Below are 25,865 nucleotides of genomic sequence, written 5' to 3'. Positions count from 1 at the left end.
CTCAGACAATGCTGGGCTTTAAGGAAAGCTTCAATGATTTCTCACAAGTGCCTTTTCAGCATTGGAATTGAGGGTTTGCTGATTGTTTTATGACATAAAACAAAGGGAAAAGGCTTTTCTAAGCAGTCAAGCTTTGTAGCTGGGTGCAAATACCCCACCTTTAGATAATACTGCAAATTAGAGGCAAATCAATTCCACAGCTTTTCCCACAAAGCAGAAAAATGACTCAAGTCTAGAAGGAAGCAATTCCTCAAGAAGCCCAGCAGCTTTGCAGAGCCAAATTCTCCTCCCAAGCCTGTAGCAGCACTTGAAGACAGAGCATCCTCAGGCAGAGCGTGTTTGGACTTATCAGAGGTCGGTGCTTTACAATCTGTGGAGCCTGCTGAGCTCCCTGCACGGTGCCAGCACATTTTTTGTCCAGGGATCAGGAAAAGCACGGATTTGTGGGAGTTTACAGAGAATCAGGCAGAAGGGAAAGCCTGGCAGCAGCACTGACACGCAGGTGGATTGAGAGGCCCCACACATACCAAGCTGCTCAGCCTATTTCTCTAAAAGAATGCTGGTAATTTATTATTTTCCTTTTTTTTAATAAGGGGTACAAACCTGCTAAACTCGCTCCAAGACTTCCCAGATCAGCAAATGGATCCAATGTTTGGGGTTTAGCCTGATGAGTGGGAGTGCTGTGGAGGGATCCTGTAGGACTGGTGGCAGCAGACTTACTTCCCATTCCTAGACCACCTTAAAAAGAGAAAAAAAAATAAAAAAATACATATATATAAAAGAAAAAAGAACATTTTTCCTCCTGTTTGATATGAGTGCAGCTCTTCCCCAGCACTCAGCCACATATTAGAAGACTGCTATTAAAATTGAGTGTACCATTGTCAGGTTCCTCAGCAGCCTCAGACTTGTTGCACTCCCACTCCCAATTAGGAATAGCAGCAGGAATGTTCCCAGACTGTCTGCACCGCCAGAGGAATTGTGACACATGGATATATTTTAAGAACTAGAACCCTTCAGGAAGCAACTTTGGGAGGCCATACACACTCTTCCAACATTAGAAGGAATCGTGCAAACATTTAGTGGCATCCTGGGAATGCACAGCACTTCCCAAATTTTTCCCATGGCTCTGTGTGGAATGGAACAACCTCTGGACACCCTCACCTGTCCTGCTCTGAGCTCTTGAGGAAACAAACACAGATTTTTATTAATATGGAAATCTTTAGAGGAAACCTGTTCTTTTCAGTCACATTTTCCCTCTGTCTCTTCCCTCTCAGAGCTCCTTGAAGGTTTGGGTTTTGTTGGTTTTTTTGCTAAGCACCCTGAATTTTATGCCACATACCTGCTTTATTGGGCCAGTCCCAACCACTGGAAACATCTGGTTGGATGGAAACCGTTGGAGTGCTGGAAGCTGAAGAGAATGATTGATATCAGCATCTCAAAGCAGCCCAGCAACACCAGCACAGCCCAGTGCCCACCAGGAGCCACTGGGACCCTACAAACTCTAAAAGCCTCATGTGGGAGGTGCCCATGGCAGGATCATCCACTGGATGATCCTTAAAATCCCTTCCAACTTTCCAGGAGATACTCCCATGTTAGACGACCAGGCACAAACAAATCCATGACTGAATGTGTTTCAGACAGGGCTACACGTTAAATTTTTGGGGTGAGGAGGAGGAAATTAGGGAACTTTTAAACAAATGGAAGAAAATTCCTTCTCTTCAGTCGAATTCAGCTGTGAATTTGGTTAGGGTTAGTACTGGAGCTAAAGAAAATTGGTGCCTGCAACTAAAACCACCAACAGATGTTTGTTTTCTCTAAATACGGCTGCGTTTAGTGCAATTAACGGTAGTTTGGTTCAAAGGAGACCTCAGAACCACAGGAATATGTGGGCAGACTTTCTTCATGGCCTCTTTTTGTACTTATATAAATAGCCTATTAATTAAGCCTGAGCACAACTCAGCTCATCCCACCACACTTGAGATGCTGAATATACTTTAAGTCCAGAGACAAAAAGCTCTTTCCTGTTCCGTGGGGTTCCTGCGGTTTAGAGTCGTTTTATGGGAAGCATCAGTCTGTACTTAATGGTTCCATTTCTATTTCAAAGCAACATTTTACATTTATTTAAACACCCTGGAAGAGCCTCCCCTTTCTTACCCATGTGAAAGGGATCGCTGTGCACCGTTGGTGAAGGGCTTCTTGTGGCTTGAAGGAAAGGATCCCCAGGGACAGCTGAGGAGCCAAGGAAGGAACCCAGGAGGTCTGGACCGGTTTGCTTGGGGCTGCTTCCAAATGGATCAAAGGCAGTGGCTGTGAAAACATATTTGAGAAAACGAAATAATTAACTTGCACCAGGAATGTGCTCCAGGGAAAGGGAATGCTGTGGGGAGAGGAAATCTGATACCTGCAGGTAGCAAATAAGAGACAGCCTGAGACTGTGGGAGAGCATCAATATCCCAAATTCTGGGCACCTGAAGAGCCCCATAACTTGTTCATGGCAACAAACTGACCCCATCTCTCATTTCCTGAGAGAGGTTGAATTTAGAGCCAGGCAAAGCGAGTGTTAAAGTGCTCAGGCACTTCAGATGGAGTTTGAACTGCGGGGTAAGACAGGCTGGAGCTTGGATTTACTGCCCTGCTGCAATTCCTGCCATTCCTGCTTCCTCTCAGGATAATTTCAGCCTGGCAAAGGTGATCCATGCTGGGGATAAAAGGACTTTTAGAAACAGCTTTAGAAAATAATGGATATCTTTCCTACACTTGCTACAAAAATCCAGTTCTTCTCAAATTCCATTTTTGATCAATTTGTTTAGGCTTCTCTCTTTCTTGTAAAACCCCAACAAATTCAGCCAAAAGAAACTCCTGTGAATTCACTCAGATTCTTGTGGACAAATTTAAGGTTAGAAGCATCCTGAAAGGTAGAATCCTTTGTAGAAGGAAGCTCTGCACTCTGGTAATGATGCTGCTCATTCCTTATGTTACTCAGTCACTACTCTTCATTTCCCAAGCTCTTATCCTTGTTCTCCTGCCTTGGGACAATTGGGCTGTGTGATTCTGGCTCTGCAGAGCTCATAAATCCCTAAATCTTTTCCTGATCTGTTGCTGCACCTCTTGGGTGAGAGTTCTCAGACTGAGCCTACAACAGCCACAGCAGGGCAACCTTCTCCAGGTATAAGTGACCAATTCCTTCCACTGAAACTTGGATTCTTCTCCTCTCTCTTTGCACTTGCTCCACTTTATCCTTCAAAAGATCCCTCTCCCTAATACCTATCCAACCACTCCTGCAGCCTTGTCTTGGAAGAAACAGAAACTCTCTGTTTCCTACTCCAGGATCACTCTCACAGCTCCAAACCCCCTAAGTTAAAAGAGAAATCCAACTCATAGTGCTGTAGGTCTACCCAAACCCCCAGAGGATTTTTTTTTAACTCTTGTGCACTACTGGACACATAATGAGGGCAAAAGTGAGGATCTCCAGTGGCTGTTGGTGTGAAGAGCCTCCAAACCCCCAGTAGAGGAGGGTTTGGTGAGGATGCACCAGAGGAGGCCCTTTGGGACCCCCCCATGAAAGGGGGGTAGCCGAGAGCAGATCCCCCCTGGGATCCTCCAAGCCCAGGTCCCCCTGCTCGGCAGAGCCACCATTACCTTCTCCTACCCTCGGGGACGGCGACGGGGACGCCGAAGCCGCCGAGCGCCGCGGGGTCGAGTGCACAGATCCGGGTCCCCCCACGTGGAAAACCTCCTCAGCAGCAGCTCCAGCAGGGCTCTGGGAGCTCGGCCCAGCCACCCCAAACAAATCATTCAGCAGGTCAGAGTTAGAGGGGGCAGCGCTGGGCTGTGAGGGAAAGCTCTTGCTCATGGGGCTGCCATCCAGGCCCAGCAGGTCCACGTCCTCAGGGGGAGGTGCTGCTGGAGGCTCTTGCTGCTTTTTGCTGTGTTTGGGTGTCCCGTGGGGCTTGTCACCGCTGGCGTTACTGTGCTGACTGGAAAGGGACAAGAGTTCGTCATCTGACTGTTCGCTTTCCTCATGCACCAACGCTGCTCGATCCTCTGAGGTGGGGTGAGAGCTACTTTTGTCAGATTTCTGATCTAAATGATGATTGAAAATAAAATTAGGCAGCTGTTAGTTCGGTCATCACAAAGGTCCCGTAAAAATCAGCTTACAAGCAGAACAGAAAGCTGAGAATAGCACAGCAGCATTTGGCTAAAATAATTTTGCTTTTTAAAATAAAAGCTGGCAGATTTCTTCCCCAAAAGGGTTTTGCAGCCCTGGCACAGCTGGGGACCCCATCCATGGAGGATGTGGCACCTGGGGACGTGGTCAGTGGTGGCCTTGGCAGTGCTGGGGAATGGTTGGACTTGATGACCCTAAAGGTCTTTTCCAACCTAAACGATCCCATGATTCCTTTGCCAAGATTAACCTAAATTTTCTCATCAAGGCTTATTTATTTCAAGTTTTAGCACGAAGGAGGCCTCGGGTGAAGGTTCACCCTAGAGCTGTGTCAACAATGGTCCCACAGAGCTCAGTTTGAAGAGGACGTTGCAGGAAAGGAATTCCCACTCCATTGCAAGGTCAGGGTGTGATCAGCTCTGTGATCTAACAGCAAAGCCGTGCTGCAGTGGGACCCCTCAGGCTCACTCCATGCTCCAGGCAGGGGAACTGGAGTTTTTGTGTTCTTTGGAGCAGATTTGACTCTAAAGAGCAAGCCTTGCCTACCTTGCCAGCTGAGAGAGGAGAAGAATGCGCTCTGCCCAACGTTCCTGATGTTATCCTGGGGGGAATCCGTGGCACCTCTACCTGCAGCACAGCAGAGCACCGGAGAAGTGGAATTAAACAAAACCCAGCTCAGCATGAAGAAATCGTGGAAAGGGAATAAATATCTTACCTGCCAGAGCTAGAGTGTCCTGGTGCTCCTGGTGGGAGGAGAAGAGAATGGAGGGATTGATGTCTTTTGTGGTGAAGTTTTCCCATGGGGGAGTTAATTCAGTTTGTCTGTCTGCAGACTGTATTTCTATGTCCAGTACAACATGAAAGAGCTGAGGATATTTGTCTGGAGAGTCACAGGCATCCAGCTCAGGCCTAAAGAGGACAAGAGTGGTCCAGTTTAAAAGGGAAGAATATTTCTGGAAAGCTACAAAAAGGCTTTCAGTAAATTCAGGCTTTTCATATTTCATCTGTGACTGTTCTCCCTCAGCCTTCATCAGGTTTTTATGCAACAGGTTTAATTAATGTTCAGCTTCAAACACTCACTTGGTGAATTTGAGAGTGGTTGTTCCCAGGGCTATGAATCCAGTATGAAATTGAATTTGGAATATTTGTGTGTTGGTCATCTGAAAAGAAAAAAAGAAAAAGCATAGAGAACCAGACTGAACAAAGTTAATCTTAACGGCTGCATAATTGAATTCATTCTGCATCTTCTACAGGCAGTATTTCCTTCTCAATATTCCCAACTATTCCAAATATTTCCATCTGCCTTCAACCCTGTTGCTGCAGCCTCTGCACAGCAGAAAACCTTCCTTCAGGAGGAACAGGCCTTCTTTCCCTGCTTCTCTTTATTTCTGGGATCAGTTTTGCAATGAAATGAAGCTGTTCCCACTGAATACATTGGAGCAGCAGGTTTGTGTCCCAAAAAACATAAAACCATATCACTTGGAGTAGAGGCCTCAGGGAAATGTCATTTACACAGCAAAGGGCACCAGTAATGAACAGAGAGGAGAAAAATATTCACTGCCCACTCTGCAACTTGAATACTCAAAGTATTCAAGTATATAAGTTTCAAATAAATCCTCAGAGAAATGATGGGGATTCCATGTTTAGCCAGCTCTTAGTTCCCCACACTGCCTCCACAAGAGAAGTGAAACCAGCTCCTACTTTGGCTTGGAGGCGTCCCCCGATGGTGGATCTCATGTGGTAGACGGAGACAACAACATCTCCATGGACGGTGGCTCCCAGTGGGATCAGGACCTTCCCTTCCTGCACACGGTATTCTCTTGGAGGGGAACAGGAGGAAAGGTAGAAGGGTTAAGCTCCCTTCTACCACGTGTCCACATCAAAGCTCTCGCCTCCTCCAGGCCAAGCAAGGAGAAGCGTACAATGTTCAGCTTGGTTAAAACAAAAATATTCCACAGGAGGAACCGGCAGAGCACTGGAAGGTATCCCATTCCTGCCAGCCTCAGATCCTGATGTGTGTGCAGTTATCCCATTCCTGCCAACCTCAGATCCTGATGTGTGTGCAGTTATCCCATTCCTACTGATCTCAGATCCTGATGTGTGTGCAGTTATCCCATTCCTACTGATCTCAGATCCTGATGTGTGTGCAGTTATCCCATTCCTACTGATCTCAGATCCTGATGTGTGTGCAGTTATCCCATTCCTACTGATCTCAGATCCTGATGTGTGTGCAGTTATCCCATTCCTACTGATCTCAGATCCTGATGTGTGTGCAGTTATCCCATTCCTACTGATCTCAGATCCTGATGTGTGTGCAGTTATCCCATTCCTGCCAGCCTCAGATCCTGATGTGTGTGCAGTTATCCCATTCCTGCCAGCCTCAGATCCTGATGTGTGTGCAGTTATCCCATTCCTACTGATCTCAGATCCTGATGTGTGTGCAGTTATCCCATTCCTACTGATCTCAGATCCTGATGTGTGTGCAGTTATCCCATTCCTGCCAACCTCAGATCCTGATGTGTGTGCAGTTATCCCATTCCTGCCAGCCTCAGATCCTGATGTGTGTGCAGTTATCCCATTCCTGCCAGCCTCAGATCCTGATGTGTGTGCAGTTATCCCATTCCTGCCAGCCTCAGATCCTGATGTGTGTGCAGTTATCCCATTCCTGCCAACCTCAGACTCCCTCTGGCCATTTATTTCAACCCCAGGCACTAACTCTCAGAGAACATCTCCATTTACCAGCAGCCAGGCCATGAGTGCAGCTCAGATATTCCACAGCAAAGTGGAAGTAGCTGCTTGCAGCTGCCAAGGGGGTCAGGGGCTCACAGGAACTCACTTCATCCTCTCGTACTCCTGGGAAGTGGTGAGGATCCTGGTCTCTCCGCTGAGGATGTCGCAGAAGGGCCGGCAGCCGTTGCGCTGCTTGTTGAAGCAGGGGACAGGGCTGAGGGTCACTGACTTGATGGTGAGCGGTTTGCAGTGGGGGATGACAGGTTTGTCTGCTATTAGGTCACAAATATATCCTATGTACCTGCAGGCAGAGAAAACCAGGCCTGAAATCTCCATTTCTTTCATTTCCTACCCAAAATCTGCCTCGAAATCCAGTGGATTTCAGAGGGCTGGGAGTGTTCCATGTGCTCCAACATCCCTGCAGCTGACACAGGAGAGGGATTCACCCTGTTAACCACAGCTTCAGCATGGGATGGTTGGGTTGGGTTGGAAGGGCCTTCAGCAGCCATCTAATCCCACCCTCTGCAAAGAGCAGATATATATAATAATATAAAATAGCGGAGTAATTCGGGTTGCGAGATCTGCAGGTGGCCTGCTCTCTGCTCAGAGCACGAGCAGCTTCACAGCTCCGTCTCAGAACTTGATTTTGTGATGGGAGTGATGCCCCAGCGAGGATCTCCAAGGAAAGAAATCCCACAGCTGCTCTGGGAAAGCTCTTCCAGCACCTGATCCCCGGTCATTTCCGAGGAACACTCTGGCATCTGAGCCCAGGGGTCACAGCACATCTGCCGGCTCTTTGGGCAGCTTTGAGCACGAGGAACGGAGCTGAGCACGAGGAGTGCTGAGCCAGGCTACTGTACCTCCTGTGAGATGGCCACAGTACAATTCCAGGTCTCTTGGTGTTCAGCAGCTGCATGGCAGGGCCAGGATGAGAGAAGAGGTGACAGAAACAGAACATTGCACTGACCAGAACTGCTGAGGCTGCACGGCCGTCCTGGCAAGGAAAGGGGCAGAGAGGAAAAACTGTATCAGAAAGATCCTTTAAATTCCAGCTGTCCACTCCTCCTGAATATAACTGAAGAATATATACCTCTTCCTGAATATATGAATATGTACTCCACAAAATGCCATTTATCCAGAAAGGCTAGGATTGAGAACACAAGATGGGGAGGAATTTTGAGTTCTGTGTCATTTGTTCAACACCCAGGGCTTCACTGAACAATCAAAGCTAAGATAAAATCCAGGGAGCAGCCAAAGCTGAAGGTGGTTTACACTTGTTTGGAAAGCCCACAAGAACATTTTGGCTGCAAATGTTGGTGTTTTGTGGCTGCTCCCCAGCTGTAATTTTATAATTATTTCAAACATAGGCCTGGAAGTAACCACAGGGGTCAGAGTGCACCCATCCTACAGCTGCAGTCAGTCCTCTAATTGAAATTTATCCTGGAAAAGGATAAACAAACAAAAAATCCAGGCTCCCTCACCCAACACACACCTCACAGCTCTGAGCTTACAGATTGCTCCTGATGGGGTTTTTTTCAGGTGATTATGGGGGAAGGTTTGCTGAGTCACATTGATAGATCAAGAATAGGAAGAGCAGGAGAAAATCAGCGTATTCCCAACACCCTGGGTTCCTGATGTACACCTTCCACTATCCCAAATTGCTCCAAACCCCTTCAAACACTTCCAGGGATGGGCAATCCACAACTCCTCAAGCCTCACCACTCTTGCTCCTTGCAATTGTTTTTTTTCAGGCACCTTTTAGGCATTCCAGCCATTTTCTGTAGGGTTTTCTGTACTGGAGCTGATCCAGGCCCCAGGAACCTGCTGACAGGAGCAGGCTGTTTGCTTTTCCCAAGTTTAGCCCCTGCCAGTTGTTTCTGACAAGATCTCTCAGGTTCATATCAACTAAGTGGGTTTCTGCAGCCTTCTTGGAAAGCGTTGGGAAGGACTCCCTGTCCTTTATCCCATTATCTTGATATCCATTGCTCAAAGGACAGGAAAGGAATTGGATTTTTGAGTTGGATTTCCAGGATTGGAGGCATCAAGCGCATCCTTCTCTCTGTTTGAAGGGAATTTACGTGGTGGAGCCGCTGGCTGTGCTGTGCAAGGCAGAAATGGCAGGCTCACGTGGGAGCTCTGTGCAATTTGGGATCAGTCATTTCCTCCATTCCCCCTCAGTTTCTGCTGATCAGGGCTGACAGCCTCCTGGTTTAATTTAGGCTCCAGGAGCAAAGCAGAACTCTGCTTTTGGGCATTGCTGTCAATGTGAAAGGTTGGATGGAGTAAATTAGGAGTGATCCAGGATAGCAGCGCCCTCACACAGCGCAGCACTGCCCAGTGCTGAATAATCCCTGGGGATTATATCCCTCTGAGCAGAGGCAGCTGGGTCCTTCAGCCAGGCCTGACCACTCCTGATGGCAGGAGCCTTCAACAATCTCCATCTCACAGCTCAGAATTCCCAGCTCTGTGTTTTCTGCCCCATTTCCAGCCCACTCCAGTCTAAAGGCTGCATTTCCTTTCATTCCTTAGATGAAAATGCAAATCACAGAATCACAGAATGGCTTGTGTTGGGAGGAACCTCAGAGCCCACCCAGAGCCACCACAGGGACAGCTCCCACTGTCCCAGGCTGCTCCAAACCCATCCAGCCTGGCCTTGGGCACTGCCAGGGATCCAGGGACAGCCACAGCTGCTCTGGACACCCTGTGCAAGTCACAGCAAGCTGGGTGAAATTCAAACCTCTCTCCTAGAGAACGATTTTTGACCTCTGTTGCTTTGCATTCCTGCTTCTCATTCAGTGATCCTCTTCCAGCTGAGCTTTGGGTGATGATGTCCCTTCCCCTGGGTCAGTCCCACCCATCCTCACACACAGACTCCAGACACTCCATGGGCAGCGTGACCCAGACTCCCCAGCCCCGGGCTGGTGGCTGTGGGGTGCACTCACCATGCAGTGGATGACACAGACGTTTTTGGGGTTCTGCTGCAGCCAGTTGTGCATGTTCTTGCAGACAGCGTAGAGGTTGTGCAGGCTGGGCGCCTGCCGGATGGGCCAGCTACACTCGGACACCTGCAGGGATGGCACCAGCCACAAAAACAGCTTTGCACAAGCTCTGCTCTACAAATTCCCCCTGCCAAGAAATCTGCTTGTCCTTTACAACCCGGAGTTACGTGTTGGAAGCCTACTCCACCCCTCCTCGTGCGTAACTCCGCGCCGTGCCCGCCGTGGGTTGTGAGGAGGCAGACAGGAAAGCTTTCTCAATGAAATAACATCGGGCTGATGTGTTGTTCCTGGCTGCACATTTTTCAGAATTTACATTTCATATCAGATTATCTGGGGGGGCTCTTTCACAACGCTCCGGTCTCGCATTGATTTCTAAAGCCTTTGTACAAAGTGTCCCTAAAAACCGCTCTGATTTGCACAGGGCTCTGAGCATCTGTTGTTCTGAATCGTTCTGGGCCACAGGATTTCCAAGCCCTGTGTGACAGATATTAAACTGATGAAAGGGAAAGTTCTGTTTAAAAAATAAATAAAATAATAATAATCCAATCTGAGTAAGAATATTAATGTATGAGCCAGGAAAATGAATGGCTCCTTAGAGCTGAAACCCCACAAATCCTAAAGTGTGTCTGGTTCTTATTCCTCAGCCCTTGCAGTCCCAAGCAGCACATCAAATAGCCCTCAACAGACATCTCCCTTTCATCTGGTTTTAATTGAAATATGGTTTTTTAAAAAAAAAAGGCATTTCTGGCCAGAAGAAATTTAAAAGAGAAATGTCCTGAGGCTTGTCCTCAGCTGAAGAATTGGTTCCCTCTCTCTCTCTCTCTCTCTCTCTCTCTCAGCTGACATTTGGCTGCTGCTTAATGGGAACGGGGGAGGAAGGAGATGATTTGCCCAGATGTTCTTAAACAGCCACATGATCCCCAGAACTGTTTCATCTCTCAGAGGAAGGAAATGCTCCAGGTTTTATAAAACTTGCACTCAAGGTTCTGTCTGACACCTGCACAACATCTTGGAGCAGAAACAGGCACTGGGATTCCAACCAGAGCCCTGCCAGGCTGTGCCGTGTCCAGCAGGGATCCCAAAGGCTCCCATGGGATGCAGGGCCAGGCCAAGCTGGCAAATTCCAGCAAATGAGATATTTGTCTGATTGCTTTTTAGATCTGTGAAAGTTTTGGTCTCCAGAATATCCTGCTGTGAGCAAATGTGGCTTTGTGTTGTAGAAGCCACTGAACAAATCAAGCAGTGCTCAGAGTTCGGGGAGCAGGGAGTGACCATTCCCTATTTACCCTCTCCACCTTCTCCTGTCTCCAGAGTTTGTTTCATTCCTTCTGTTGTACATCCTTGATTTTCCCTGTTAGAATTCCTACAGTGACCCTTCCCCTGACAATCTTCTGAGCAGACCTCCCTGCCACGCATCTGGAAAAGCTATTATCACTTCTCTGGTAAATAATATACATTTCCCACCAGTCCATAATTACATATTTACGTTGCCTCTAATTACACATCTGCCTGATGGTTTGCAATTAGGAAATTAAATGTGTGCTTGGTGTTTCTATCAAACAGAACCTCACCAGCACTCAGCACAGACAACCTTGGGGGAAAAGCAACTGGAATTCTCCAGCTCTGGGAATTCAGCACTTGTTTGGTTTTAGCAGCAGGGCAGCAACTGCCAGGAAAGTGACCCGTGAGGGGCTTTGAAGTTTGGGTTTGTTTAGTGCTAGATTTGAGTTCTGTGTTTGGAAGCTGCTCTCAGGGCAACAGGACCTCTCCTCTCCTCTCCTCTCCTCTCCTCTCCTCTCCTCTCCTCTCCTCTCCTCTCCTCTCCTCTCCTCTCCTCTCCCCTCCTCTCCTCTCCTCTCCTCTCCTCTCCTCTCCTCTCCTCTCCTCTCCTCTCCTCTCCTCGAGTCTCCTCGAGTCTCCTCGAGTCTCCTCTCCTCGAGTCTCCTCTCCCTGGGGTGGAAGGGACTTTAAAGATAATTTTGTTCCCACTCTGCCACCTCCCACCATCCCAGCTCTATCCTTGCACACTTCCAGGTTTGGGGCAGCCACATCATCTCTGGAAAAGCTTTTCCAGTGGCTCAGCACCCTCGCAGTCCCCTCTCCTGGGCACCTGGGGCTTGCTGAGCCCCTCATCCACACCCAGGCAGGAAAATGGCCCAGCAGGACATGGATTCACCTCCCTCCTGCAGCACCACACAGCACAGTGACCTACTTTGGTCTGAGGAGCAGAAAGTTTTAAAGAAAGCAGGAATTCCAAAGCTTTTCCTGCCAAAGAACAAGTGTGTATCGCAGTGCAGCCCCTCTGACATCCTCATCCCAGCAGAAAACTCACTGGGATTTCACCTCCTTCAGAGCCCTTTAGTATTTTCTGTAAGATATATAAAGCTCAGCCTGGGAATTATTTAATGTATTGTGTTGTTTACACTTCTTTCTCATGAAAAATACTTGGAATCAGGAATTCCCAGCCCATAAACTGAAAACACAATATTTTATTAAAATAATAAATATTTTAAAAAATATTATAAAAACATTTCTTCTTAAATTAATGTTTTTTTTAAACTCAATATTTTATTAAAAGATATTTTTTTATTTTCTTCCTGTGTGAGTCAAGGCAATGGCTCCAAAGCACTGAGCTGTCCTTTGAGAGTGACATTTAAAGTCACTTGTTGAGGTGTTGGGCAGGGTGGGAGATAATTCCCAGGATTCAGGAATTATGGCCAGCTCACACAGCAATAGATCTTTAATGCTGGGCTTTCACAAGTAGACAAATCTTTCTCCACCCACAAACAGCATCAGTGACGCACCAAAATCAATCAAGACTGAGGATTCAGAGCTCTTAATATCTCTTAATTAGTCTTCCCTTCATTTACTCCTCTTTGAAGTCTGGTTGCTGATGGCCACAGAGAAATTTGCTTCAGGTGTCAGTGAGTAGTTTCTGGTGATGAGAATTTCTGAAGATAAATTCAGCTACACCTCAAATTAAAACTAAATTAGGCTTAGATTAGATTCATTTACCCTGACTGAGGGTTAAGTCTGGCAACTGCTGCTGCCTTTTTGGGTTGAAAGCACCAAAAAGCTAGAAATTTAAAAAAAAAACCACAACACCAAAACACAGCACTCCCTTGTGGGAGAGGGAAAGAACAGGAAGTTTTTGGAAAGATTAAATCTAATCTTGCATTTCAGCAGCAGCATTTGATAGAGATTTCCTCTAAAAGCCATTCATGAAGCAGAGCCTTGCAGTGCTCCTGATGCTGCTCTGCTTTTAGAGAGGGAAACTGGGCCAGGAGGTTCAGGTGCCTTTTTAAAGTCACAAGAGCCCCAATGCCCCTCACATCCCATTTCCATCCCGTGCTTTTCCTGCTTGATTAAAACCCAACTGCAAGAAAATCATCTCCCTCCTTCTATTGGTAATTTCTTCCAAAGGCTTTTCATTTTATTCTTTCCCTTCAGCAGCTCCAACACTGTAGGAGATAAAACTCTGTTTTATTCTTTATTTCTCTGCAGCCCAGGCTCCTCACACCAACATTATCCCTGAACTTTCCAGCTCTTTCATCCCTGTAAACCCACCCCAGCAGCTTAAAAACACCTCTAACTCCTAAAGCACCTTAAATTGTGGATACAGCAGGAGCTGCTGCCCCTTTCCCTAAGGAATTTCCCCCCATGGAAGGCACTCACCCTGTTGTGGAACTTGGCACTGCGATAATATTTGGGTGACAAGTTGAACACGGTGTAGTGGTCGGGGTGCCTGGAGTCCAGGAACGTCCTGACATCCTCGATGTGGTTCCTGAATCCCAGCTCCACGCCTTCAGCAGGAAAAGACATCACTGGGAAAGCAAGGAGAGGCCAGGATGAGTGGGGCTTCATGGATTTGTGGGGTTTGGGGTGTGACAGGCTGTATTTCTCCACGGAGAAGTGCTTACCTATGATCCTTGAGGTAATGTAGGAAATATCCAGCTCTCCCTTGGTGTAACTAAGAGACAAAGCAGGAGACAGAATTCAGGCACTTTAGCAGCACATTAGCACTGTTTGCCCAGAAAAATCTACCTATCAAGCAAGGAAAAATCATCTTAAAATGAATTCTTAAGGTGCAGACAGTGACCCAGCCTCCCCCTCGCCACATGCAATTAACTGGACGCAAAACCTGCAAGAAAGGTCCCTTTTCCCTTTTGTCATTAATTTTCAGTGCCAGTTTCCAGGAGAAATCCCCAGCAGTTTGAACTTTGCAGATCCTTCAAACCCTCTGGGGTCTTGCATTAAATTTCCTTAAATTCTTGTAGCCCCCTGTTCCTTAGAGCTGGGCACAGGGGACAACACCAGGAGAGTCCCCAGAGCAAAGTCACCTCATTCCAAAGCTTCCATTCCAAGGTGGATTTAGGGATGGGGACACCAGCAAGCACAGCAAAGAGAGGCATCAACACCAGCGACAAAGCAAATATTCAGGTGGAGGTTCACTAGAAGGATCCCCCAGGGAATCCTCCAGGAATTGGAGAGCAGGTGCTCTGCTTTTCACAGGGATTTCCCAGATTTCAGGGTGCTGATGCTCACTGGGAAGTTTACATCGTTTTCCTTTGGTTTTCCCCCCTTCGTTGAGGCCAAACCCCAATTATGAGACAGAACCAAAGAAATCATTTGGGCTTTTCCCCTCCTCCCTCAATCCGTGCTGGTTCAGCGGGACTCTCCCGCCTTTTCCTGCTTCGGGTGCGCTGTACCTGGCAACAGACTGCATGACCTTGGAGGAGGTGTCCTTCAGGGTGTCCTTCAGGTTGTCTTTCAGGTTGCTGAAGAGCCTCCCTGCTCCTCCTTTCACCATGTCCAGCAGGCCTCCCCCGTAGCTGGACTCCATGTCTGGTGACGAGGCACCTTCAACGCAACGAAAGCAAAGCCAACATCACCGGTTTGGAACAAACCCCCAGCACCCCTCTGCTCTGTCCACCCCAAACACATCCCCTCGTTGGAGACAGGAGTGAGGTGAGACTTGTCCAGGTCTGGCCCCTCGCTTTGGAAGGATGTCAAGATGTTTGAGCGCGTCCAGAGGAGGCAACGAGGCTGGTGAAGGGTCTGGAACACCTGTGAGGAACGGCTGAGGGAGCTGGGGGTGTTCAGCCTGGAGAAAAGGAGACTCAGGGGTGACCTCATCGCTCTCCACAGCTCCTGAAAGGAGGTTTTGGGCAGCTGGGGTCGGGCTCCTTCTCCAGGCACTGACAGAACGAGAGGACACAGCCTCGAGCTGCACCAAGGAAATACAGGTTGGATATCAGGGAAAAGATTTTCATGGATAGAATAATAAAGCACTGGAATGTTCTGCCTGGGGAGGTGGTGGAGTCACCATCCCTGGATGTGTTTATGGAAAGATCTGGATGTGGCACTGGGTGCCATGGTCTGGTTGTGGTGTCAGGGCTGGGTTGGACTCGATGATCTTGGAGGTCTCTTCCAAGCCTGGTGATTCTGCTGCTGTTGTTTCTTTGTGTGGAATAATTGAATTTTTATTGCACATCATTTTCAGATGGTTTTGGAAGGTTTGGATTGAATTGGCTAGCAGTCCAGTGAAATGTAGTTCATTAAGCAATGATTAAATGACAACAGTTAGTGTGTGTGGCTATTAAACTTTTCTCTTTTTAGATAGTTTACATTTTTTCTTTACGGATTCTTATGGGGTAGACTTTATTTTGTAGGTGCAAACTGTTTTCTTGTAAGAATAGATCATTATGCAAACTGATTGTTATAATTCTTTTCTTTTGGGAGTTTAACAAGCTAGCTTAGCTAGAGTAGCAAGGCCTAATTTTACAAGGCCTTTCTTTTATAAAGTTTTTACTTGCAAGTAACAGCCATGAGCATGAGGAAAAGTGGTTTTCCTCCTCAAAGCCATGATTTTCCAGGGATGAGGGATGGCTCATTCCTGCCAGCTGGGCTCAGAACTCTCAGCACTGTGTGTAGGTTGAATGTTCAGTCTCAGCACAGCGAGGACAACACGGGAAAAGATCTAAACTGGGGGTTGGAACTGAACATCAGCCAGGTGTGCCCAGGTGTGCCCAGGTGTGCCAAGAGGCCGGTGGCACCTGGGCTGTGGCAGGAATTGGGTGGCAGCAGGAGCAGGGAAGGGATTCTCCCCATGCTGGGCTCTCGAGGGCTGTGGCCAGTTCTGAGCCACTCAGGACAAGAAGGACACGGAGGGGTTGGAGCGTGTCCAGGGAAGGGAACGGAGCTGGGAAAAGGCTGGAGAATCCCTGAGGGAGCTGGGAAAAGGCTGGAGAATCCCTGAGGGAGCTGGGAAGGGGCTGGAGAATCCCTGAGGGAGCTGGGAAGGGGCTGGAGAATCCCTGAGGGAGCCGGGAAGGGGCTGGAGAATCCCTGAGGGAGCTGGGAAAGCTCAGCCTGGAGCAAAGGAGGCTCAGGGGGAATTTCTGGCTCTGCACAAGTCCCTGGCAGGAGGGGACAGCCGGGGGGATTTGGGATCTGCTCCCAGGGACAGGGACAGGAGGAGAGGGAACGGCCTCAGGCTGGGCCAGGGAAGGCTCAGGGTGGGCAGCAGCAGGAATTTCCCCATGGAAAGGGGTGTCAGACACTGGCACTGCCCAGGGAGGGTTGGATCCCCATCTCTGGAGGTGTCCAGGCCTTCCTGAGTGACAAGGTGAGGATCAGGTACAGCTCAATGGTCTGGGAGGGCTTTTCCAGCTGAATTATTTCTGAGATTCTGTGATCTTTAAAGTCTCTTCCAACCAAAGCCATTCCATGGTTCTAAGCTCCCTCACCTCTCAGCCCAGCTCAAGGCAAGATCAGCTCTTCAGCATCCAGCAGATTTCCTTCTCACAACTCCTCAGGAGTGAGGAAAAGACTCTCCCTTCCCCCTGGGACATCCCTCACAGGGATTTCCCCTTCAGGAAAACCCTCCCAGCTGCCATGGGATGTCCAACCCAAACTGTTCTACAATTCCATGATAAAATGATTATTTAACTGCAAATGCACCCCCCATGCTGAGCTATCCATAAATCTGGAGATTCCTTTGGGAAAGTGATGCTCCTCTGATCCACAAGCGCCTGATCCAGGTCCTAGACTGGTAAAATTGGAGGCCACCTCTCCTCTACACTCTGCCAGCTTCAGAACACAAGATACCTCCTCGAGGCACAGGAATATTTCTATTGCCAAACTTTCTGTGGGTATGATTTTAAAACGAAAAATTAAAAAAAAAAAAAAAAAAGAAAGAAATGAAAGAAAAAAGAGAAAGGAGAAAATCAAAGAAGTTTGTTGGCTTCCAAGCATGGAATCAGTGTTTGATCTCCCCTAAAAATTTTGTTTTCATGTTATTCTGTGCTGGATGAGCCAGGGGTGGAAGGAGGAGATGTTCAAAAGGGACTTTTGGTTCTGCAGGTCAGCTTTTAAAGGAAAGGGAGGCAGAAAAGTGGTACCTTGGAACAGGGAAAAAGGGACAAAGGATCAGAGGTTCAACAGCACTGGGCAAAATCTTACAGCTGGAAATGCTGTAGGAGAGCAACAGAAGGGCTCTGAGAGTATGGAAAACTTAAAATCTTCAGAAATCAATCTGAAGATTTAAAAAGTGGAGAGGAGAAACAGAGAACGAGACTTTCACTATATTTCTAAGAGAAGCAGCAGGAATCAATTCCAAGTTTCCTGTGTCCCCTAAGGCAGAGAATCAGAAAGGATGGAAGAGGAAGAAACGGCTTCCAGTGCCAGAGGGCAGGGCTGGATGGGATCTTGGGCAGGAATTGTTCCCTGGCAGGGTGGGAAGGCCCTGGGATGGAATTCCCAGAGCAGCTGGGGCTCCCTGGAAGTGTCCAAGGCCAGGTTGGAGCATTCTGTGTTCAGAATAAACCTGCAGCAGTCACCAACCACAGCATCACCAGACTGGGAGAAACCTCCACGACCATCGAGTCCAACCCCTCAACTAAACCACGGCACCGAGCGCCACATCCAATCCTTTTTTAAACACTTCCAGGGATGGTGACCCCACCACCTCCCTGGGCAGACAATTCCAGTACTTTATCACTCTTTTTCCTAATATCCAACCTAAATTTCCCTCGGTGCAGCTTGAGGCTGTCTCCTCTTGTTCAGCCACTTGCTGCCTGGAAAAAAGACACCGACCCCAGCTGCCCACAACCTCCTTTCAGGGAGATGCAGAGAGTGAAAAGGAAAAACCAAATACAGCAGCAAGCTGCTGCACCTCCTTCCAAAAGCCAGACATGTCAGGTAGGAGCGTTCCTGCCGTGCTCCACCCTCAGCAGTGAGATTTCAGCTGAAGGAGCCCCTGCTGGCAGCACCAGCCTGCTGGTGAACAGGATGGGAGCTGGAGAAGTGTGGAAATCTTAATTAAAGCACTGAAGTGCTAATTTTACAGAGGATCAGGAGAAGGATGTGCAGGAGAACTTCTCCTCCCAAGGCAGAGAGAGCTTTGGAAGAGAACAGTGACCTGGGGGAGCTCAGAGGGATGTGTTGAGGGTGGCAGAGCCAACGATGTCTGAATTAGGCAGGCCAGGAAACCCATTCCTACCCAGGGAAAGAAATCACAAATCCAGAAGGGAAATACCCCCTCCTGCTGTCCCCTGCAGTGCCACGAGCAGTGTTTGTGCTTATTCTCAAAAACAAAGACATTTACAGCAATCCTGCTTTAAATCTGGGGGTTTGGAGGCAGAAATGGGTGGATGGAACAGGTGTGACCTTGAGTGATGGCGACATTTCGGCCCCAGAGGTCTCCCAGAGTGACCAGCAACAGAGGGTCACACCCTGCCACCAGCTGAGGGAGGTGCTGGCTGCTGGAATTCCAGGTTTGGAAGATTTTCCTGCAAAAATCTGCACTGCTGGAGGCCTCATCTGCCTGGCAAAGTCCCTGAGCAGCTCCCCCAGACAAGCCACAAACCCTCCCAACCACAGGGCCTGAATTCCAGCTCTCCAGAGAGCCCAGGGGGAAACCAGCTGGCATTTAAAAGACATTTAAGACCCTGTCAGTCAGAATATTTATGCTGATGAAGCAACTCTGAGCCTGAGAGAGAAGAGGTGGAAGGAAGACGCCTGAAAATCGAGGCTCGGCAGAGAAGTGCTGCCTTTCCCAGGTTGCTCAGGAGTGAACAGACCCTTTTTGCCTGGGAAGGGCAGACAAAAAGCAGACATTAAACCATAGGAAAGGAAGCAAGTTTCCCTCAGTCTGCCCAGATTTTGTGTGACAGTATCTTTAGTGTCAAATGAGGGTTTTTTTTTTTTTTGCTCAGGGAGCTGCTGCCTGTGCTTTTGTTAGGGGTGGTGAGGAAATATCAAAATATTCCCTGTTCCTCGTCATGGAATCACAGAATGGTTTGGGATCTGAAAGAGCATCTCAATCCAGCTCCCCATTCCACACAGAAAAGAATTAAAGCTTCATCTCCCACCTTCCCAAAAAATAAAATCAAATCCCCTCTGAATTCTCTTCCAATGGTACCACAAGAGCCTGGCACTACAATGGGAAAAAATTTGTTTGTTCCTGTGTTTGTGTCCCAAATTCCCCATTTCTAGGTGGTTTTATCTGCTTTTTGCAGCCTTCCTCCTCCCCACAAAGTATTTTTTGGGGGGAAAGAAGGGGTTTTGCTTGTTTTACCCCCTAAAATAAAGGAGGAGGCTGCCCTGTGGCTGGGCAGAAACGCCCTTTTAAAGTTCCCCACACTGAAAGGAGCCGAGCTGCTGTTGTTGTGGCTCCAGCAACAAAGCCTGGATTGTTTTTAAAGAACACTCAGCAAAAAAAAAAAGCTGTTTTTTGTTCCTCTCCCCCCCCAGCAGCCAGTGGAGGAGCAGGACAGCTCACGTTCCCCACTGCCAGCAAAGCCTGCCTCGTGTGGGACGTGCTTCCCCACCAGCCTCCAGCGAGGAAAGCCAGGCTGCTACAACTCCAGGTCATCCTGATGGGCTTTCCTTCGGCTTGGAAGTGGCTGGAGGAGCAGCCCTGGGGCAAAAATTCCTCCAACGAGAGGGTTGGAGCATCCTTGAAAGGGTTTATGGTGGATGGAGGGGTGTTGGGACCCACCCAGGCAGAGCAGAGAATCCACATCCCTGGGTACCCTCAGCATTCCCAGCTCCTGCTGTTCCCCACATTCCATCTTGCAGAGGATTGCAAGGAGGGATTGAACCGTGCCTGGCCAGGAGCTCCTCAAAGCAAATCTCTGCACCCAGGGAGAATCAAGAGCGGAAAGCTCTGAGGGCCTGGGCTTGGAACAGCTTGGGCTGGTGGAATGTCCCTGCCCATGGGACTGAGATGGGCTTTAAACCCCTCCCACCCCAAATCACCCGGGCACAAAATCACATCCTGAGACCCAAACATCTGCAGAGCTGAGCTTTACCACATTTAAACCAAGACTAAAGCATCGGTGCTGTTACAGGCACTGGCCCCCTGTCCCAGATCAGACACAGCCCAAGTGTCAGAATGACATCAACGTTTTAACAGTCACTGGGTGATGGTTTGGGAGAGAAATCACCACCAGCACAGGCAACTAAAACAGTGATTTTCCCATGGAAAACCTGCAGAAGGTACTTGGGAACTTCCTCAGACTCACACAGATCCTGAACACTGATTATTTTTTACCTAATTTTTGCCACCAGTCCCATCTGTCGCCTCCTCCTCCTCCACTGTCCCAGATTCCTGGTAGAGTCAGGTTCCTTACGAGGCTGAGCACGGATATCTTGAAGTGTTATTCCATAAAAATAAGCAGCAAAGCATGTGCAGAGCAGAGCTGCAGGACAGCAGCAGCAGAAGGGGCTCTGATCATTTGATAAAACCAGTGCTGAGACCCTCAAACCCAAATTTCACTCGTCCTGACACTTCCACCATCCCAGGCTGCTCCAAGCTCCATTCTGGGACAATCCCAGAGGTCCAGGGGCAGCCACAGCTCATCTGGGAATTCTATTCCAGGGTCTCCCCACTTTGCAGGGAGGAATTCCTTCCCAGTATCCCATCTAACCCTGCCCTCTGGGATATTCTAGATATTCCCCCTTCTCCTGTCACTCCAGGCCCTCATCCAAAGGGTAAAGCCAGAATATTTCACTCCTCAGCAGACAATCATGAGGCACAGAAACATCTCCAGCATCAAGGTTTCTTCAACAATTTATTCAAGCAGGGAGTTGCTGCTTATGAGATTCTTATTTGGGTTTTTTTTTTAACTGCAGCTTTCCAGCAAGGAGCTGCTGCTGCCCCATCCAGGCCTGGAGAAGATGGAAAATGCCTCAAAACAGGGGAGCTTTAGGTTGGATATTGGGAAAATTTCTTTCCCAAAAGTGTTGTCCAGGCCTGGCAAAGACATCACTGGAAGGATTTAAAAGCCATGTGGATGAGACACTTGGGGAGATGAAGGACTGGATGACCTGAGAGGGCTTTTCCATAAAATTCATATAATAAAATTCATATAATAAAAATCATAAAATAAAATGAGCAATTCCATAATTCTGACCTCCTGTGGGAAGCACTCAGAGCCTCTAGCAGCAAACTTCAGAGTAGAGAAGCTCAAGAACCTCTTTTTGTGCTTTGCTGGGATAAAATTCCAGAGCTAACATTGCATGAGCCCAAGGCTTTTTATCCAAAGGTTCGTTTGAGGCTGCTCATGGAAAGTTGAATGAATGAATGTCAGTTTCATGGGAAGTTGAAGAATTAAGGTATTTCTGCTTTTGCTTGAGAAATGGAAACTACGGAATGCAGCTTGCACCAAAAACATGGAGGATTTCCACAAAGAGGGGGTTTTACTCCGTTTTTTTAGCAGAATAGGAATATTGAGAAGGGAGGGAGGGAGTTAGCACCCAGAACCCGCCTCATTTGTTTAATTTGTTAAAATTTTCCCCTCACAAAACTCATCCTGAAGGCGAGGCCCTACCCCGAGCCACCAGCACGGAGCACGAAATCTGTCTTTGAACTTGATTGACATTCTCTCTGCTTCTCCTCCCTGTCAAAACAACTAAAAAAAGACAAGACTCCTGCCAACACCAAATCATTCAAGTGTCCAAAACACACCAAGCAAACAAAGGAGTCATTAAACAGAACCTCCCCGTTTGAAAACGCAGCGAGCGGGGAACACAGGACAACATTGTCAGGCCAGGCCTTTGTCCCCGTGCCAGTGACATGGAGATGTCTCTCTTCTGACTCAGTGAAAAGGAATCACCAGAGCACAAGAAGTTGTGTTTGTGAGTGTAAAACAGTTCAAGAAATCTCAATTTCACCGGTTTTGTGGTTTCTTTTGGATGTTTTTCCTTTGTGGTTACCCCGCCTGAGGAAGCACAGAGCACAAGTCTATGCCCCAACTGTTGAAAAGCTCTTTTCTATCTTATCTAGATTATAAACACCACAAAATAGCACAGAAAGGGTTTTTTTTTTTTCCTTTCATAACAACTATCCTTGCTGTTACTTTTGCATCTTATTTCCTAGAACCTCTTCTTTCAACGCTCAGCCAGCTGCTAAGAAAGCAGAATTGAATGCCACAGCAAAAACCCAAATCAATTGGCTTCTTCCCTGCCTGGTTCTCATCTGGTGAGCACTTGCAGCAACTTAAAAAGGAAGAGACAGAAGCAGCTCTGAGTAGATGCTCCCTTGGAATCTGGTTTTTGAACTCGTGGTGTTTCGTGTCCTGGGAGGTTCAGCTCAGGTCTCTCTTTGAACCTCCCTTCATCCATTTCCAAACCTCCATCCCAGCCCAGGGCGTTTGCGGGAGGAGCCGGCCGGTAACAGGAGCACAGAGACTGGAGCTGTGTGCTGTGATCCTGCACAGAAATTCCTGGGACAGGGATCTCCCATCCCTGTGCCTGGCACGGTCCAAAGGAGCCCCGGAGCTGCTCCAGGGCTGGAGCCCCTCTGGAGCCAGGCTGGGAGAGCTGGGGGTGCTCACCTGGAGAGGAGAAGCTCCAGGGAGAGCTCAGAGCCCCTTGCAGGGCCTGAAGGGGCTCCAGGAGAGCTGGAGAGGGACTGGGGACAAGGCCTGCAGGGACAGGACACAGGGAATGGCTTTAAGCTGGAAATTGATAGATTTAGATGGATATTGAGAAGGAATTCCTGGCTAGGAAGATGGGGAGGCCCTGGGATAGAATTCCCAGAGCAGCTGGGGCTGTCCCTGGATCCCTGGCAGTGCCCAAGGCCAGGCTGGATGGGTTTGGAGCAGCCTGGGACAGTGGGAGCTGTCCCTGCCATGGCAGGGCTGGGAATGGCTGGGCTTTAAGGTCCTTTCCAACCCAAACCATTCCAGGATTCTGTTCAGGATTCAGACAGCCCCTTGGAGCCCCTCTGTGCCAGCTGCCCTGCCATCCATGAGGACCTCCTACCTTCCAGCACAACCCTGTGCTTCTGCTTCCAGGTTTTTGCTTCTTTTCTCTTTTCACTCCAAGCAACGCCAGCCCCCAAAAAAATATTAAGCCAATAATCAGAAGCACTTGGGAGTTCAAGCAAAGCTGCAACCACTGATTATTTTCCTTGCAGGAAGGTGTTTATGAGGCTGTAAATCTGCATTAAGAGAGGATGCTTGAGGATCCAATATTTCGCATTAGTTTAAGGAAATTAATAGAAAAACCAACCAGGAGCTCAATTCCTCAGCTCATGGGAGCTGGTGACAGCAAACACAGCCCCGTTAGTGAAACCAGCAGCAATTTGCCCCAAAATTGCCAGTGCTTTGCCTTCAGCACAAATCCTCACCCATCCAATGTGGAAATGCTCACCAGGAACCCACACACAAATATTCCACAGAGCAATGGGCATTTTCCTACACCCAGGTGCAGAAGAAATCCAGTATGAGGGGAAAGAAGAGAAAGGTTTAATTGTTCAGCTTTTTAGCTTCATTGGAAATGGTCTTTACCTGCACCCAGAGATGTGGCAGCAGGAGCAGGGCCCCGCCTGTCCCAGTCCCCCAGCCCTGGGGGCACTTTTGGGACCCTATGACAAGGACATGGAGGGGCTGGAGCGTGTCAGGGGAAGGGAAAAGGGCTGGGGAAGGGTCTGGAGCAGCTGAGGGAGCTGTGAAGGGGCTGGAGAATCCCTGAGGGAGCTGGGAAGGGGCTGGAGAATCCCTGAGGGAGCTGGGAAGGGGCTGGAGAATCCCTGAGGGAGCTGGGAAAGCTCAGCCTGGAGCAAAGGAGGCTCAGGGGGAATTTCTGGCTCTGCACAAGTCCCTGGCAGGAGGGGACAGCGGGGGGGATTTGGGATCTGCTCCCAGGAACAGGGACAGGAGGAAAAGGAACGACCCTAAGTTACACCAGAGGATGTTTAGATTGGATATTTGGGGAAAATTTCTTCCCAGAAAGGGTTTTCCAGCTCAGGGCAGAGGTGGAGTCCCCATGCCTGGAGGGATTTAAAATCCCTGTGGATGTGGCACTTGGGGACACAGGGCAGTGCTGGGAATGGTTGGACTGGGTGACCTGAGAGAACTTCTCCAGACTGGATGATTCCAGGATTGTCCATCTCCCCACAGCAATTACCCCACCAGACAGACAAACCAGTGTCCCAGTGTCCCCCAGCACTGGTGGCACTGGGCTGTCCATGCAGACTGTTCACACAGCAAACAGCAGCTGCTCTGCCCCACAGGAAACCATCATTTAAAATCAGGGGGAAATAAAAGAAGGAAGCTTGGATATTGCCAGGGAACCTCACGGATTTCACCTTCAGGGTCTGACACTGAATTTCACAGAGAAGAGATCACCCTGTCCCACCAAAACCCAGCAGCACCAAAACCCATCTCTTTTCCCTGAGATGGATTTTTCCCCACCCTTCTCCTCCCTGAGGAATTCAGATCTTTTTTCCCAACTGAATTATTCTCAGCCACTGCCCACCTTGGGAGTTTCAACTTTGGCATCATTAGGAGGAGCCTGAAATATTTATTTTTTTTCTATTAAAAAACAAACAAAAAAACCAACAAAACATGGAGAAAAGGTGGTGGTGGTTTTTTTCCTTGCTCCTATTAAGCCAAAATCCCAACCACCTTATTTTCCTGCCTGTGTCTTACACTGCTCCCTAATCCTTGTCCCCAATTATCCATCTGCAGCCTGCGTGAAAGATAAATCATGTCCCCCAATTCAGGAGCAACTTCAATTACCAAATCACTCGGAATCACAAGCACACCTGAGGGGTGGATTTGGTTCTTTAAGCTGTTGTAATTTCATAGTTGGCAAAGAAAAATGGCTTTGCAGTGAGCTGGGAGAAATTAGGAATTTATCAGCCTGAAGTGCTCAGATGAACAAGAGAGATATAAGTGTGGAGTTCAGGTTTGGAACATCACACTCAACACAGAAATCTTTTCAATTTTGTTTTGGAACAACCACCAAACAGCCCTTATTAAATAAAGAGGTTACTAAATATATATATATATATATATATCCTATAAATAGAATGCAAGGGTCACATTAAGACCTGGGGTTTTTTGCTGCTCAAGTGCCAGGTGTGTTGTTCAGAGCACCTGTAAAACCGAGGCAGTGAGAGGGAGCTGAAACAAAACTCTGGCTGAGACAGATCCCTTAAAAAATCAGCTCCCAAATCCCAGAGCCAGCCCTTGATCCAGCCCATGTGATTGGGAAGAACATCCTGGAAACTGGTAGAGGCCATTAATACAATTTAATGCTCTGGGCTAGAATCAGAGTAGCTGCAGAGTGGAAATGGCTGAATATTGCAGAAAACCTGTAAATAAAGGCATTGTCTGGCTGTCCATGGGCAGAGTTGTTTGGGTTTTTTTTTTTTGCTCAGCAAAACCAGAAAACCAAATTGAGCTGCACTCAAATTCTAGCCCAGGGTGAGGCTGGAGAGGAGCCCCAGCACCTGCCCACACCTGGGTGCCACCACCACCTCCCACTCCACCTCTGGTCCCTGTCCTGGCAGGAAATCCATCCGGATAATGGCCTTGATGATAGATATTAACCTGCCTGCAGCATCCCAGCAGCTGTAAAAACCCAAATCACTCTAACACAGCAGCCCACTGCGAGTAAGGAGCTGCTGGCACAGCCTGTGATTATGAGCAATTGCAGCAGAGATGTTGGAGCAG

At 48.3% G+C, this 25,865-nt stretch overlaps 1 protein-coding gene across 5 annotated transcripts in view; it reads right to left on the bottom strand.

The window, feature by feature from the left end:
* Positions 1-25,865, bottom strand: part of DNAJC6 (DnaJ heat shock protein family (Hsp40) member C6) — a 41,713-nt gene that overhangs the window by 6,472 nt on the left and 9,376 nt on the right. For 4 of the 5 annotated variants that reach the window (XM_088060558.1, XM_014250928.2, XM_014250927.2 and 1 more), the window contains 14 exons: positions 14,604-14,754; positions 13,815-13,864; positions 13,570-13,718; positions 9,838-9,960; positions 7,756-7,889; positions 7,002-7,196; positions 5,867-5,984; positions 5,246-5,325; positions 4,881-5,074; positions 4,712-4,792; positions 3,640-4,083; positions 2,155-2,307; positions 1,340-1,408; positions 604-738 (listed from right to left, as the gene is read on the bottom strand). In XM_088060558.1, the coding sequence (XP_087916684.1) occupies positions 604-738; positions 1,340-1,408; positions 2,155-2,307; positions 3,640-4,083; positions 4,712-4,792; positions 4,881-5,074; positions 5,246-5,325; positions 5,867-5,984; positions 7,002-7,196; positions 7,756-7,889; positions 9,838-9,960; positions 13,570-13,718; positions 13,815-13,864; positions 14,604-14,754 (2,076 nt within the window). The remainder of the gene's footprint in view (positions 1-603; positions 739-1,339; positions 1,409-2,154; positions 2,308-3,639; positions 4,084-4,711; positions 4,793-4,880; positions 5,075-5,245; positions 5,326-5,866; positions 5,985-7,001; positions 7,197-7,755; positions 7,890-9,837; positions 9,961-13,569; positions 13,719-13,814; positions 13,865-14,603; positions 14,755-25,865) is intronic. The other variant, XM_088060557.1, reaches the window with a different exon arrangement.

The sequence above is a fragment of the Pseudopodoces humilis genome, chromosome 10 (genome assembly GCF_049639895.1).
Source record: "Pseudopodoces humilis isolate 2021_Gansu_Grassland_sample_001 chromosome 10, ASM4963989v1, whole genome shotgun sequence".
Taxonomy (NCBI): domain Eukaryota; kingdom Metazoa; phylum Chordata; class Aves; order Passeriformes; family Paridae; genus Pseudopodoces; species Pseudopodoces humilis.
Note: the sequence above shows the minus strand (reverse complement) of the source record. Positions and strands in the feature narration are given on the sequence as shown.